The sequence below is a fragment of the Populus nigra genome, chromosome 13, assembly GCF_951802175.1.
Source record: "Populus nigra chromosome 13, ddPopNigr1.1, whole genome shotgun sequence".
In the NCBI taxonomy this organism is placed as follows: domain Eukaryota; kingdom Viridiplantae; phylum Streptophyta; class Magnoliopsida; order Malpighiales; family Salicaceae; genus Populus; species Populus nigra.
The window spans coordinates 12,656,857-12,671,556 of record NC_084864.1 but is presented as its reverse complement, the minus strand read 5'-3'; the positions used below and the strand labels follow the sequence as shown (position 1 = coordinate 12,671,556).

Here is a 14,700-nt window from a genome sequence, read left to right as displayed (position 1 = left end):
AGTTTTTTTTAAAAAATAATACCTTTCATTTTATTTTCTTATAATAAATAAAATTTATTGATTGACCTTTGAAAAACCATTAAGATATTAGAAACTATGAAAAGTGTTATTGACAAAGCATTTATTTGCTAAAATTCATGGACATTATGTTCTCCTAGCTTGCCAAGATATTATATCATTAAATTAAGCAGCTGCTTCCAAGAAATATACTACTATGTAATTTACCATGTGTATAAATTGTAAATTTATTTATAGACAAAAAATAAAGAAGAAAATAGAATTCAATATTAAAAGAACTTAAACGTAGTAAAAAAAAAACTCGATATTTAAGTATGCTTCAGCCGAATTCATGAATATTACATGTTTGAAAGTGTGGTTGCGGTTGCTTCTGAAAGTACTTTTTACTCGGAAATGTATCAAAATAATATATTTTTTTATTTTTTAAAAATTATTTTTGATATCAGCACATTAAAATGATTTAAAAACACAAAAAATATTAATTTAAAATAAAAAATTTTATTTTTTTATAAAAATACTTTTAAAACACAAAAACAAACAGCATGAATGAAATACCTCTGACACCTCTTATGATACAATAATAATATATCTTACAACAACAATGAAAAGAAATAGAAAAAAAATGTAATTTAGAAAAAGCTAGACAAGGATGTAATTTTAACTTATTACCAGGGCACATCGGTAACCACGAAGTCCAGATATGAGCTACCGTTCAGTTACCGCAAACCAATGCTGGCATGCAAAGAAACAGCACCTCACCGATGGCAGCATAAAACAAGCTTCTACTATTGGGAGTTCTCCTCACGCTCTCCAAGTGCAAGTAGGAAACCTTCATTCACTTTTCAACATTTTTGAAATTCAATATTTTAAGCACAACCAGACTTAAAACGAGAAGCAGTAGTACAAACTCCAACCTCCTTGAATGTGGAAACCAGTGTTTTGGAAGATACATGAAAAACAAGTTGCGTCCCCTGTACCTCTAATCCAGCGGCTCCTACTCTTATCTTCTCCTCTCTTATACATACATAAGCACACCCTCTTGTCCTACACGCACATCACATCCTCTTATATACTCATTTCTCTCTTTCATCAACCACCAAGTTCAAACACTCTTTCATTTCTAATTCCTTTTCTTTCCAACCCTAGTGGTCCTTTGATTTGTCACAAAACTGGAAGCCAAAATGCGGATGAGTTGTAATGGATGTAGAGTTTTACGCAAAGGCTGTAGTGAAAACTGTAGTATTAGGCCTTGTTTACAGTGGATCAAGAGTTCTGAGTCTCAAGCCAACGCTACTGTTTTTCTTGCCAAGTTCTATGGCCGTGCTGGCCTTATGAACCTCATCAACGCTGGCCCTGAACATCTCCGTCCTGGTTAGTATATACATGTAAACTCTTAAGAATTTTGAGTTATCCCAAATATTTTATAACAAAAGGTGTTTCTGGAAATTTCGGAGTTCTTTTTTTTACCCTTTCAAGTTTTGATTTTAAAAATACAAGCTTAGCTTTTGCTAGTTCAAGGAATGCGTCAAGATTATTGATGGTTTTTTTTCCTTAATAATTTTAATAACCTTTAAGAATCTTAATCTAGAAATGCTTTGGAAAATTCAGATTTTCTGTACGATCCTTTAAAGGTTTTCAATTTGAAATCCAAGATTATTTCTTGTTGATGCAAGAAACGCTTCTATGTGCAAGACTTTTTTGTTGATGCCTCAAGTTTCCATGCCAAGGGTTTAAAATTGATTTATTTTTTTTTGCGACAGCGATTTTTAGGTCGTTGCTCTACGAAGCATGCGGGAGGATAGTGAACCCGATTTATGGCTCGGTTGGGCTGATGTGGTCGGGAAGCTGGCAGCTTTGTCAAGCCGCTGTTGAAGCCGTACTAAAAGGTGCTCCGATAACTCCAATTAACTCTGAAGCTGCAGTTAATGGCCATGGCCCCCCGCTAAAAGTGTATGATATTCGACACGTTTCGAAAGAAGAAAACTCGGCTGCGTCAAATGATGCAAACCGAGCCAGGACTCGGTGCCGGGTCAGGCGAGTTGTGAAGCCGAAAGCTAGCAAGCGGGCTTGTTTTGGTAATGGGTTGGCGTCAATCGCTGTCGACACATTGTCGGCACGGGACGAGTTGACTCGGTGTACGAGTCACGACTCTTCGGTGAGTCACCAATCCGAGTTGGCAGTGTTGGATGGCGACAGCAAAGAGTCTGATGAGAGCATGGTGTCTGTGGAAACAGCCGAGGCTTCATTGCTGTTCCCACCCAACCCCGAGTCGAAAAACGATTGCAAGGCCCATGACGTTGCGAGTAACGGAATATCTGGGCTTGAGCTCGGCCTGGACTTGACCCTGGGCCTTGAGCCCGTGTCACGTGCACATCAGGTGGTCCCCGTGAAGAAGAGAAAGGTGGAAGCTTACGGGTCTGGTGATGTTGACACGTGTAAGATGGAGCTCAGACTTGAATATCCTTGAATCGATGAAGCCCAAAGGAAATTGTGAAAGAGGAAGTCCAGTTTTGGCGGCTTGAGTCTGGGTTTTGTTTAGAAGAGATGCCAGTTCTGTTTTTTCCTTCTTCTTTTTTGCCCAACTTTAATTTTTATTTTTTTCATAATCTTTTTAGGCACTTTATGGTGAGAATAGAGCTGTACAAATCTGGTTTTACATGAACAAAGACATGGTAAATGATCAACAGAGCGATCTTTCTAACTTTCCTTGGCCTTTTTGTGCCTGGAGCAATCAAGATCTCATAACTTTCAGCATATTGAAAAGCAATATCTCGTAATCTTCAGCATCTTAAAAATCAACAGCGCTGTTATACTCACAAACTCACCAAGATGTTACGAGTCTATCAAGAACACGATACGCAGATCGTTATAGATCATGTACGGCCTAGGTGTTCATCATGGACATCCCAAATGCTCGTATCACGGGCCGCTATCAACATATGTGGTGAAGGTCAAGGAATTCAAGAGCAAAGATCTCAACTAGCTTGATAAGCAGAATGATCAATCCTGCAATTAATGTTGGGAGACACTGCAACAGTGAGAACAGGTGTAGACGTGGGTGGAGAGCGTCAGAGGCATTTATTATGCATGTTTGACTGGATTTGTTGGCGTTTGGTGGCATTTGATGCGAGGAAATGATGTTCAAAAGGGTGGAAAATGTTGATGGGCCTTTTGAAAACGTACAATGAATTCAGCATCTGGCGATACCAAAACAAGGAATCTAGGAGTTGTGGGCGGGTTGTAGCTGGTGAAGAGTCAGTGATGTGTACTGAATTGCTCTGACACGTACATGCGCATGTCTTGCACTTGTAAGAAAAAGGCTGAGGTTTGACTGTTTTTGATGGAGCCTTTTGCGTAGGTTCTGTCCTTTCAGTTTCCCATCAGAGGAAAAGGGCGTGGCTTCCGTCCGATCAGGAACCCAGACTGTTGCCCCGCCCCGCCCTTAGCTCGTCACGCCCAGTAATTTTGAATCTGTTCCACGCTCCTCTTTGTGCCCTTCGATTTACATGTAAAATGCAAATCTTATGTATCTGGTATTCCTTCTGAAAATATTTTCGTATTTCGTGCTCCTAGCAATTATCAATTTAGTGTTTTTTTTTTTTAAATAAATAGAGTAGAAAAAACACTTAATCATCTACGACCTCAACCAAAAAGAAGCCAAACAAGGCAGCATGTCATCCTCACTTTTCTTGTCACCTTGTGAATGTTTATTTATATTCCATTTCAAAAATGATTTATATTTCATCACAAAATTGTTGAAATAAATTACCTGAATCCTTTTCTTTTTGCTACTGTTGCTGAAACAAATCAATAAACTAAATTTATCCATCAACTCAAATTTATGCATCAACTCTTCACTTCACAAATAAAAATTTTACTATAAAAAAATCTTTTATTGTTTATGTTGTGAATTTTATTTTGTTTGACTCGGGATAATGCATGAGTCAGCTAGCTAGTTTGGTGCTAAACTTATAAGGAGTGGTCTAGGAGTAAATTTATTCCAGCCTTATTCTACAAGGCTTAAAATCTTAGAAATATTAGGAAAAAAATATTTTTTTCATATATCAATTTGAATTTAAATTGAATAATTTGTTTATTACTCATTTAAGATAAGTTAAACTGGCTTGAGAATTGAGATATCCTTATCTTATAAAACAAAATGAGATGTCTTTATATACTTTCTATTTTAAAAGTATAAAAATGCACTCAAAATTATTTAAGAAATAAATTTATTTTATATTTCTATTTCTTCAGCGAAACATGTTTTATATCTCTTTCATACATGTCTCTTGGACATTAACTAAATGCAACTCTTTTTTTTTGTTTGCATAGGACAAGAGTAACAAATACATAGCAAAAAAATACCCATTTGGTTATAAGGATGAAGATGAAAATATAAAAATAAATATGCTTTTAAAATAGTTTTAAAGTGAATTTTTACATTTTTAAAATAAAAAAATCAAGAGACATTTTCCTTTTGTCCTAACCGTCTTTATCTCTTGTGTACTAGGATAGTTGCTAAATGCCAAGGGACTTGTTTGATTCGATTTTCAACTTTTGTTTTTGTTTTTATAAAATAAAAAAATTATTTATCATTTATCATTTATAGTAGTTATCTAAGAACCATTTTATTTTTTAGTCAAATACTAATTTACATGCTCGCGCTATATTAAGGATTGAATGTCTTTTTTTAACGCAACAAAAAATATTTGGATCTTGAAGAATTATTTAACATTGTTATTAAACTTAATCAAACAGGTGAACCCCAAAATTTTTTGACCCGACTCATTGCTTGGCTTGGGTTTAAAACCAAACCGTGTGGAAGTTATCTCGACACAACTCAGTTAACCTAGCCGATCAAAGACAACCCAACCAATTGGTAAAAGAAATACCGAGATGAAATTAAAGAAAAAATAATAAAATTAACAGAAAAATCCTCTCAATCTATCTCCTTACCTCGGTTGAGTTTAAAACTAAATAATGTGGAAGTTGCTTCTAATATAATATATTCGATTGACAAGTTCAAAGAAAAATTATTAAAAAATATATAAAAATAAAATAAAATAAAATAAAATATATGAACAACTCCATAAAACTCCATAAAAAACGGCAGTTGATTTAGTAGAGAAGAGGAATGCATAAAGGAAATGTTTTTAATAAATCCTTTAAAAGGAACAGCCTGTCCGTGAGGAGAGAGTTGACGCTAGATATCTGTCAATTGAAAGAAACTAAGTGGGCTCGAACCCTAATGAGAACATGCAACTAAATTTATCTCATGGTCTGGGTCATGGGCCGGCCCACACCATACCAACACCCAACTTAGAGAAAACAAAATCGAAGAAAGAAAACCAGACATTTACAAAGCCTTCTTTTTCTTCCTGCAACCCCTCCCTCTCCCCCCCTCCATGGAACCTTCCACTGCCATCTCTACTTAGCTGCAATTTGCTTCAACCCTCCCCCCTCTCTCTCATATTCGAATATTCTCTCAGTAACTCTCTCTCTCACCCTCAGGTACGTGCGCCTCTCTCCTTCGCCTCCTCCTTCTCACACTCCAAAACCCTAATTTTCTGATTTCTTACTTTATTCTCTAATTACCAGTTATTATGTTTAAATCCTGATTCTAATTAATCATTTCTGTTTTCTTACGTAATTTTCGTACTCAATGCATTTGTTACTGCAGGATTTTAATTATTTTGTGGAAGAATGGATGGGAATAGGCGGAAATATTTTAAGAAACCGGGAAACAATCTTTTTAAACGGAAAGGAGTGAGCAGTAGTAGGAAAGGAAAATGGAGTGACTCTCACGGCGAAGAATGTTCAGGTGATGGTGATACTGTTTATAGGATACTCTGTCCTTCGAGAAAAATTGGGGGTGTTATTGGAAAGGGTGGGAATATAGTGAAAGCTCTAAGAGAAGAGACGCAATCGAAAATTACAGTGGCTGATTCTGTTCAGGGTTCGGATGAGAGAGTGATTATTATATATAGTTCTTCTGATAAGCCTCCGAGGAAAATGGATGGCGATGAAGGTCTGGCTGCGGGGAATGGACAGCAGGAGGCCTTTGAGCCACATTGTGCTGCCCAGGATGCGCTTTTGAAAGTTCATGACCGGATTGTTGAGGAGGATCTTTTTGGTGGGATGGCGTCGGATGATGATAACGACAACAATGTTGTCACCGCGAGACTTCTTGTTCCAAACAACATGGTAGGTTGTGTTTTGGGAAAACGGGGAGATGTTATTCAGAGATTAAGAAGTGAGACTGGTGCGAACATACGTGTTCTTCCTGCTGATCATCTCCCTTCATGTGCTATGGATACTGATGAATTGGTCCAGGTAATATATGTTGCTCTCTTTGCTACATTGAGTTTTACTGAACATGAGGCTCGCTGCATTTTATTTTCTTTTATTCCAATTCTTTCCCCTGGTAACTGAATTATAGTTATTATGTTGGCCTTTTTGGTCTACTAGATTCTTAAGTAGTTCAGATACCAAAGTCGTTTGTTGGCGTTATGTAATATGGATTCATCATGTTTGTGCATTTGACATATAAGATGATAATCATGATCTCTCTCTTGTGCTTTAAGTTAGCATTGCTTGAGAATTGTAATTTTTCTTGAACCTTTTTTAAAGTATTAATTTGATTTTCATCATGAGATTGCAATAAAGATATGTCATGACATTTATGGTATTGCATTCTTGGATGTATCAAAGGTTGCAATGTGTTATATGCATGTCAGAGAAGATTTTTTGTTATTTTGCGTGGATGTTCAACAGGGGAAGATGTTCTGATTCTTTTGTTCCTTCTTTTTGACAAATGCTGTTATTATTTGGGCTCTTGGTCCTTAGAGTTCAAGTAGTCAGTGAGCCAAGATAACTAGTTGTTAAGTTGGAGGACTCAGGATTCATTTGCATTACTATATGAGATGACAGGGCTTTAAAAGGTTGCCTTGTTTCTCGAGAACATTAAAATACTTGACATGGTGGAATATAAAGTACCTACTGTTCTATCACTTGACTATCATTGCTTCAGTAAATTAATTGCTAAGGTGAAGACCCATTAGGGAGTGCTTTCTTTCCTATGTTTAGGATTTCTGGCTGTGCCTTCTGGAGACTTACTCGCCTGTGGTTCGGTTCTGAATGCTTAACTAGTTTTGGGCTTGCGATGTACTGAGCCCAGTCATATCAAGTTTCACTTTTAGTATCATTAGGAACAATTGCAAAGCCTGCTCTTTTTAGTTAAGAAATGCTGAGGATGCAGCTTTAACCTTTTCTACTGCATTATATCTCAAGTTTGTGATTTCGCTGGTAAAACATTAATGCAGCTCTTCCAATTGCAGTCTGGTGTTTCTTATAATTTGAGTATGAAATGGCATCCGAGAAGAAATACCTTGGTTTGCAAAATGTCCTTTTGCCTCTGCAACCTTTGATGGTAACTGCAGTATGATGGGTTTAAGAAGTGCCAGCAAACACTTGAGTTTATAATTGATTACATGAGATGGGATATGGAAATATTCTTTCACTGGCTCGTGAGATATTGACCCTCAGTGCTTTTTTCTACATGAGTAAAGCTAATTGAGATGCTCAACAACCCAAGGACTTAGAAAAACTTCACCAGAAGGCCATTAGGATTATTGGAATTCTTTTAATGCATGTGCCAATAGTTGAATAAAGTAGTGTTATTAGATCAAGTAGACGAATGTCTTATGTGGAAGATTGTGGGTTGATTGAAGTCGCATAAATGATCTGCAAGTGATCAATTGATTTTTGATATGACCCTATTGTCCAATGGATTGTACTGTAGTCGACTCGTTACCTAAGTGGATATGTTAACGTTGTTTGGCTACCTTTGGCATTGACATCTTTATTCTTTCTACTGATTTCAAAGCACTGCTAGATTTCTTACTTGAGTTCCGCCTTGTGAATCAGCATGGTGGAATGCAGGTCCTCTTAGTAAGATGGGTCTTCTTCAACTGTTTGCTCACTTCTCATGAGCAGTTGACATATGTGATCACCATGAACTTTTCTCAAAGATGTGACAATTATTTTTCCAATACAGATCAACTGATTTGCTTGACTGAATGTTCTTTATATTGGAAGGAAGGTTATAGTTTCAAGTTTGAGTTTCAGAGATACATACTGAAATGAGTATGCCCCTGCAAGAAGATCCTAGCATTTTGTTGGTCATGGAAGTTTGAAGGATGAGGCCAGACATGCAGAAGAGGTGGGTGGAGTGACCTTTCCTCACCATATTTTTATATTTAAAGCAGGAAGACTGGCATAGCTAGGGAATTAATAACATTTATGAAGGGCATTTAGTTTTGTATTTTGACCTCTTTCCCTTTTCTCTGTGGTATTTATTTTATGTTTCTTATGTGTTGTCTCATATTCTTTATTGTGTCTTTAATATAAGATGGATGGGGTTTTCCCTGACATTAGTAGATAAGCTATTCATTATATTAGGTTCTCTTTCTCCATTTAGTGACCACCACCCAGATTAGAAGTTTTACCTCCTCACCCCTGAAAAGGAAGAGTTACACATGGGGAGTTTTTAGCGATGGGTTAGGGGTAGGACAGAGCTATGCCATGGTCCCATCATATAGCCTGCTATGCTATTATCATATGCTTTGACAATTTACTTGCCAACTACGTATTTTCTTATGATTGTTACTGTGACTGGGTTACACCCTTACCCCCACTGCACTTTGTTGAGATTTTTAATTTTGAAGCTATTTTTTGATACTATATCTCAAATCCTGTCAGAAATGTGGTGGATAGTCTTGCATATTTATGGGAGCAAGTGTGCTACTCCTTTTCTCTTTTTAACTGGTTCAATCTAAAAAAATGTCCTTTGTTGTGCAGTATGAAACAGCACAATAAGATTGGTCATAATGATAGTGACACTTAATTCTTAGATTCATTAAATCGTTAGTTTAATTGCATAACCTGCTTTTGGGGGTCTCGTTCAGGTTGAATTTGATGACTAAGATTTTGTCTGATGGAGTTTAAGATGGTTATTTCATTGCTAGGATTGGCTGTCTTGCCTTTCTGGAAGGCCTAACCTCCTATGACCAATGTCCATTACCATGGTAGACTTTCCTCCTGTTGGTTTTTCCCTGAGACATTTTAATATTTCTCTATAACTAAGGATTATCTGGCCGGGGTAGTATATCTAGTACCTTTTATTGAGCTTTAAGTTGGCAACATTTTCAAACAGATTGTTGCTGTTATTACCAAGGGTCTTAGTTGTTAACATCTAGCCTGAGTTAGATTGTTGTGTATCACATACTGTTGGCCCCAATACATCCTGGACCTTTAAACTGCTGCTTAGTTGAAAGCATGTGGTGGTATGGTGTGTGTTGATTGCATTGCACTGAAGCGGAAGCTGAGGAGGGTGTAACTTTAGCATTTATATTACAAACAGTAAACTTTTTCCATCATAGTGGGAATCTGATTATACCTCATTACTTGTTGAATATTATTTGATGATTGTGTGAGCTTACTGCTTTTGAGCATTTGTATGCAAAAGCATCATCATTTGCACTGGTGTGCATGGAGACACAAATATGAGTTTGATTGCCGCATGATTATTTCTTATGATGTTCTATTATGGAACCCATGGCATTGTGCCTGTGTGCCTTGCCTTTTTTGTTTTTGTAACATTTCCAAGTTCATGTTTATGAAATGTTGCATGTGGATTTCCCCCACTTCATTCATCTATGAAAAAAGGTGGATTATTTTTGCAATTCCCTACTAAGTATAATTTCAAAAGCTATATTTCAGATCTCTGGAAAACCAGCTGTGGCAAAGAGGGCTCTTTATGAAATATCCATTCTATTGCATCAGAATCCGCGCAAGGACAAACTGCCAAGTGTTCCTATGCCTTATGGTGGTCGAACTTTTCATCCTCCTAGTGATTCCATGGCAAACATGCTTCCACCAGGAAATCCAATGTGGCCTCATCGTAACTCCACTCCCCACAGTATGCCATGGATGGGGGAATATGGGAATCACCCTTCAGAATTTGGGCCAGGTGGTTTCAATGGTGTTCCTCCTGGACATGGCAGGGAGCCTTCAGCTGAGTTCTCAATGAAAATTTTGTGCTCTACTGGGAAGATTGGTGGGGTAATTGGGAAAGGAGGCTCTAATGTTAAGATTGTACAGCAGGAGACAGGAGCTAGTATTCATGTTGAGGATGCTTCAGCTGAGTCAGAAGAACGTGCAATTCGTGTCTCTGCTTTTGAGGTCTAGCTGCTTTAAACATCACTATTTCTTTGTATGCCTAAGGTTTGGCAGTGCCTGCAGATTTGTATATTACTGATATACATTAACAACAGCATTGTACTGATATTTTCAGGGTCTCTGGAATCCGAGATCCCAAACCATTGATGCAATTCTTCAGCTTCAGGATAAAACAAGTGACTTTTCTGAAAAAGGTATGATAATTACTAGACTTCTGGTTCCTTCAAGTAAGGTTGGCTGCATCCTTGGACAAGGAGGTCAGGTTATCAATGAAATGAGAAGGAGACTGCAGGCAGACATTCGTGTTTACCCCAAAAATGATAAGCCTAAATGTGCATCTGATGATGAAGAGCTTGTACAGGTGATGTGGTTGAATGTATCTTTTGCTGATTTTAATGTCTTAACTGATGATTCTGTGATGTTTTCCCCATATCCTTGGAGCCTGGCTATTACTCGAGCTAAATTTCGAACTGGTTTTTTCAGATATCTGGAAATTATGGTGTTGCTAAAGATGCTTTGGCAGAGATTGCATCCAGACTCAGAGCAAGAACTTTGCGTGATGCAAATGCTGGAACAGAACCTGGGCCTGCTGGACCTGTCCCAGGCTTTGGGCCGGCACGAAACTTACCAGGAAGAGGACCCCAGCCATCTGGTATGATGGCAGCTAGCAGCTCTGGTGGATATGAACCGCTCAGGGTAATTTCTGTTACATGTTCATGCAGTTTTTATGTTTACTGCGTAACTTACCGGCTCAGTGTTTGTGATAAACTCATTAACAAGGGTTATAGACTGTTCTTGTTGGGAGTTATTGTATTTCTACCGCACTCTGGGCAATAACTTGTATTTTTAGGTTTGTTTTCTGTAGTGATTTAATTGAATTGAGACAATATCTTGGTTGAACATACGCTGCAGTCCCATGTGGTAATTAGGAATGTCTGCATTGAGACCACAAATTGATCTATATATGTCACAGTGACAAGTGTTTGATCTGACTAAACATAATTCTTCTTCTTTCTGCTGCAAGTCAAGCATATGCTCCATGTGTGTGTCTCTAATGTGGGCGAAACGCAGGTACAAACACATAATGTTTGTTTCTCTTCAATATATAGATGGTTTGCCATTTCGCCTTCGCTACTCTTTTCTCATGAAGAATTCCAAAAATCATGCCTATTGCTTGTACCTGAGTTTGCTTCTCACTTATACGCACAATAAATACACATAGCAGAATATACTACTAGTTAATGGTTTGGTTTTTTAGATGCTTAATTAGGATTCTTGAGCAGTCTGTTTTTAACGTTTTATTATTTTTATGTCAAGATATGACCCAGTCATAATACCTATTCTTTATGCTTTTCTGAAGGGTGGAAGACGTGATTATGAGCCTCAGAGCTATTCAGTTCCTCCAGCTGCTACGGGGTATTGATGATATATATTTATACTTTTTTTTTTTGCAAGTACACATGAGTTTTTGAATAATAATGCGAGTTCTTTTTTATTCTCCTAATTTCAGATACCCAAGTATGAACCGTGTTTTGGAGGCTGATAACTCTCGTAGTATGAACCGTGTTTTGGAGGCCAATAACTCACATAATGGAATGAATTCTGTTATGAGATCTGGAGGGCGTGATGTTTCAATTACTGATGAGGTATGTTTATATCATGCCCTTGTGGTTCAGCAGAAGCATTGAAAATTGTTGAGATGTTGGACTTCTTGTCTGATATAATTCTCGGTTCATTTGCTCCCATGGGAGGTATGAGACACACACACACACACTATTGAGACAACCACAAATATTTCCCATGCTTTTCAAATTGTGTAATTGAGTTTTGGAACTGCTTTTCCTTCAATAAGAGTTTACGAACTTTCAAGTTCTTTTATAGTTCATCAATGATTGTATGCTAGATGATTGATGACGCCACTAAGTGGTTGCATCAGCCAGGGACATGGCAGACCAGACCGACATAAATATAAATCACTTGACATATCAACAGCTGACATTGGCAACTAGTCCATGCTTTACTGCCTTTTGAATTCAGTAATCACAACCCAATTTGCTGATTTATAGCTTCCGACCAATGAAAAAGTACCGCCCATTCTAAGAGCTCCTAAAATCTTCCTCTTAAGAATTCTCCTTCATTCTGCCTTTTATTGGTTGTCTCCCTTCTTATAATGGCCTTTTCTCTCTCCACACAGACACACACAATTGAGGTACCATCCGTCTGTCTAGATACCAAATATATTTCAAATCATTAAGATAGTATTTGCAGGATAATTTTAATTGCATTTAGCACAATTTCTCAGATAAAAAAGAGAAGTGTCACTTTCCAAATCTCTCATACCTCTTTATGTTTGTCTAGATACCAGATTATGCCTCCATTTACTGTCAGTACTGACGAAACTGGTAAAATTATTGAGTTGTATGCCAAATGTTTCTGAATTCAAATAGATCATCTAGAGGAAATTGAGTTTTTTGGAGAGTTTTTAAGAGACATTAGGAAACCATCTAAAAATCCTAAATAGTCCAAACAAATACAACTGCCTGTTGCCTACTACACCAGTCTAGAGTTATATCTCTGCAGATTGAGTTGTAATTTCCAGATTATTGTATAATCTCGTGTAGTCCATGTCATCCATGCTTGATCATGTGGGTACATGTTGATTTTAGTAATGGTCTTGGAGCTGGCCTTGCCCTTGACAATATCCGTCCCCTGAAGGAATTTGCACTGTCATTGCCATACACAAGTAGGAGGACTCACTATGAATAATGGCTTGAGTCTGTTGCTTTCAAAACAGTATAATTGAAACATTTGATAAAATTAAACTTCACAGTTGGAATTTTTGAATTATATTATGAAATTTTGTTTGCTCTGTACACTAACAAACATTTGTGAAATTTTATTTTTGCAAAGGATTCTTGAATCACTTTCTACAAAATGCAGTTTGCTGGGAGAAGGGCAAAGCTTCAAGATCCTCATTATGGTAGTTCTGAAGTTGAGAATCATGGATCTTCCGAGCATTTGATTGCTGGACAAGGTTTTTATCAAGGCTTCATGGCCTCTGGTGGACAGAACATGAGTGCCCACCAGGGTTCCTACCAAAACAATGTAACAGCCCAGCAAAGCATGAATCCTCAGCGAGATACCTACCAAGCCATGAGTGCTCAGCAGGACCCTTACCAAAGCATCAGTTCTCAGCAGAGCACCTACCAAAACATGAATGCTCAGCAAAACACCTATCAAAACATGAATGCTCAGCCGAGCCCGCACCAAAATATGAGGGCACACCAAAGCCCCTACTCCATGACCGCTCAGCAAGGTGTCTACACAAATATCAATGCTCCACCAAGCTCCTACAACAACAGTGCTCAGCAAGGCACTTACCAGTATTGAGTGCTGACTTTGATTTGCCCATTTTTGTACCATAAATTGTCATCTAGTGTCTTAACTATAATAATTACTATCGGAGAGAAGGAAGGTTTCTTAACTAACCGGCAGATCAACTTATCAGCAGGAAAGGATGCACAGCGGTTGTTTTAGCTGGGACAATTATCTTGGGGATTTTTAGGGGAGCGGCGGTTCAATTTTGGCTGGCCTGTGCCGAGTGCTTAACTTCTGATTAGAGAAACAGACAGGATTTTTATTCTTTAACATGGACAATCAAATAGTCTGTGATCTGATTAAAACCTGCTCAGGAAGAGAGATCTGTGGGAAATCCATGAAACCCCTGCTTTGATTCTATGACTTGCACCGACAATTCAGATTCAGATGGTTTGGTAACCAGGGGTGATGTGATTACTAGCCATCTCTTCAGCATTTAAGCTCTGTTTTGCGCCCCAGAAAGCTTTTTGTACAAAGCGAGGTTTCTTCTAAATTACGCAAAGTAGATTTTCGGAATGGATTGATATGATCTCTCCGAAATAGGGAACCCACAAGCTTTCTTTACAGCTCAATATTTATCCATAGTTTCAAAGCAGACAACCTGTGAATGCTAGGCGTAGGCTAGGTTCCAGATTTTGATGGAAATGCCAGCAAGTCTAGTGCACGTCTGCACCTGCTAGGCTCCGTCACAGCCAGACAAATGGTAGCACAGTGCTAGTCCAGGGTTGACCTGGTATGTAAGGGGATTATTCAACTTGTATTGCAAAGCAGACAAGAGCCTGGGCCTGGGTCATTTTGCACATGCGATACAAAAATGGATAAGAGTCTGGTATCCACTACTCATCGGCAACCAGAAAGATTTCCAAATAGATGGTCATTTCACATCCTCAATAAAGTGCACCTTCAACTTGGCCACTTGACCAGACACATCGTGGAGATCCATGTAGAAGAGGATTTGATCTTGTTTGCATTATAACCCCTACCTAGTGAGTGCCATGGAAAAAAAATACTTCTTGTTTGCCCGCACAAGGAATGACGCTACAGTGCTTGTATCTTTTCACTCCA

At 37.9% G+C, this 14,700-nt stretch overlaps 2 protein-coding genes across 2 annotated transcripts; both read left to right on the top strand.

Annotated features, from left to right (window-relative positions):
• The first annotated feature begins 912 nt into the window (after positions 1 to 912).
• LOC133670698 (LOB domain-containing protein 41-like) lies at positions 913 to 2,719 on the top strand. The gene is made up of 2 exons (XM_062091275.1): positions 913 to 1,389; positions 1,779 to 2,719. The coding sequence occupies exons 1-2, from the start codon at positions 1,200 to 1,202 to the stop codon at positions 2,483 to 2,485; spliced, it is 897 nt and encodes a 298-aa protein (XP_061947259.1). The 5' UTR covers positions 913 to 1,199; the 3' UTR covers positions 2,486 to 2,719.
• A 2,659-nt stretch (positions 2,720 to 5,378) lies between these two features.
• On the top strand, positions 5,379 to 13,993 carry LOC133671260 (RNA-binding KH domain-containing protein RCF3-like). Its single transcript, XM_062091978.1, has 8 exons — positions 5,379 to 5,529; positions 5,699 to 6,351; positions 9,799 to 10,260; positions 10,373 to 10,618; positions 10,741 to 10,953; positions 11,618 to 11,673; positions 11,768 to 11,903; positions 13,198 to 13,993. Exons 2-8 carry the CDS (start codon positions 5,722 to 5,724, stop codon positions 13,645 to 13,647), a joined length of 2,193 nt encoding a protein of 730 aa, XP_061947962.1. The 5' UTR covers positions 5,379 to 5,529; positions 5,699 to 5,721; the 3' UTR covers positions 13,648 to 13,993.
• Positions 13,994 to 14,700: the final 707 nt, after the last annotated feature.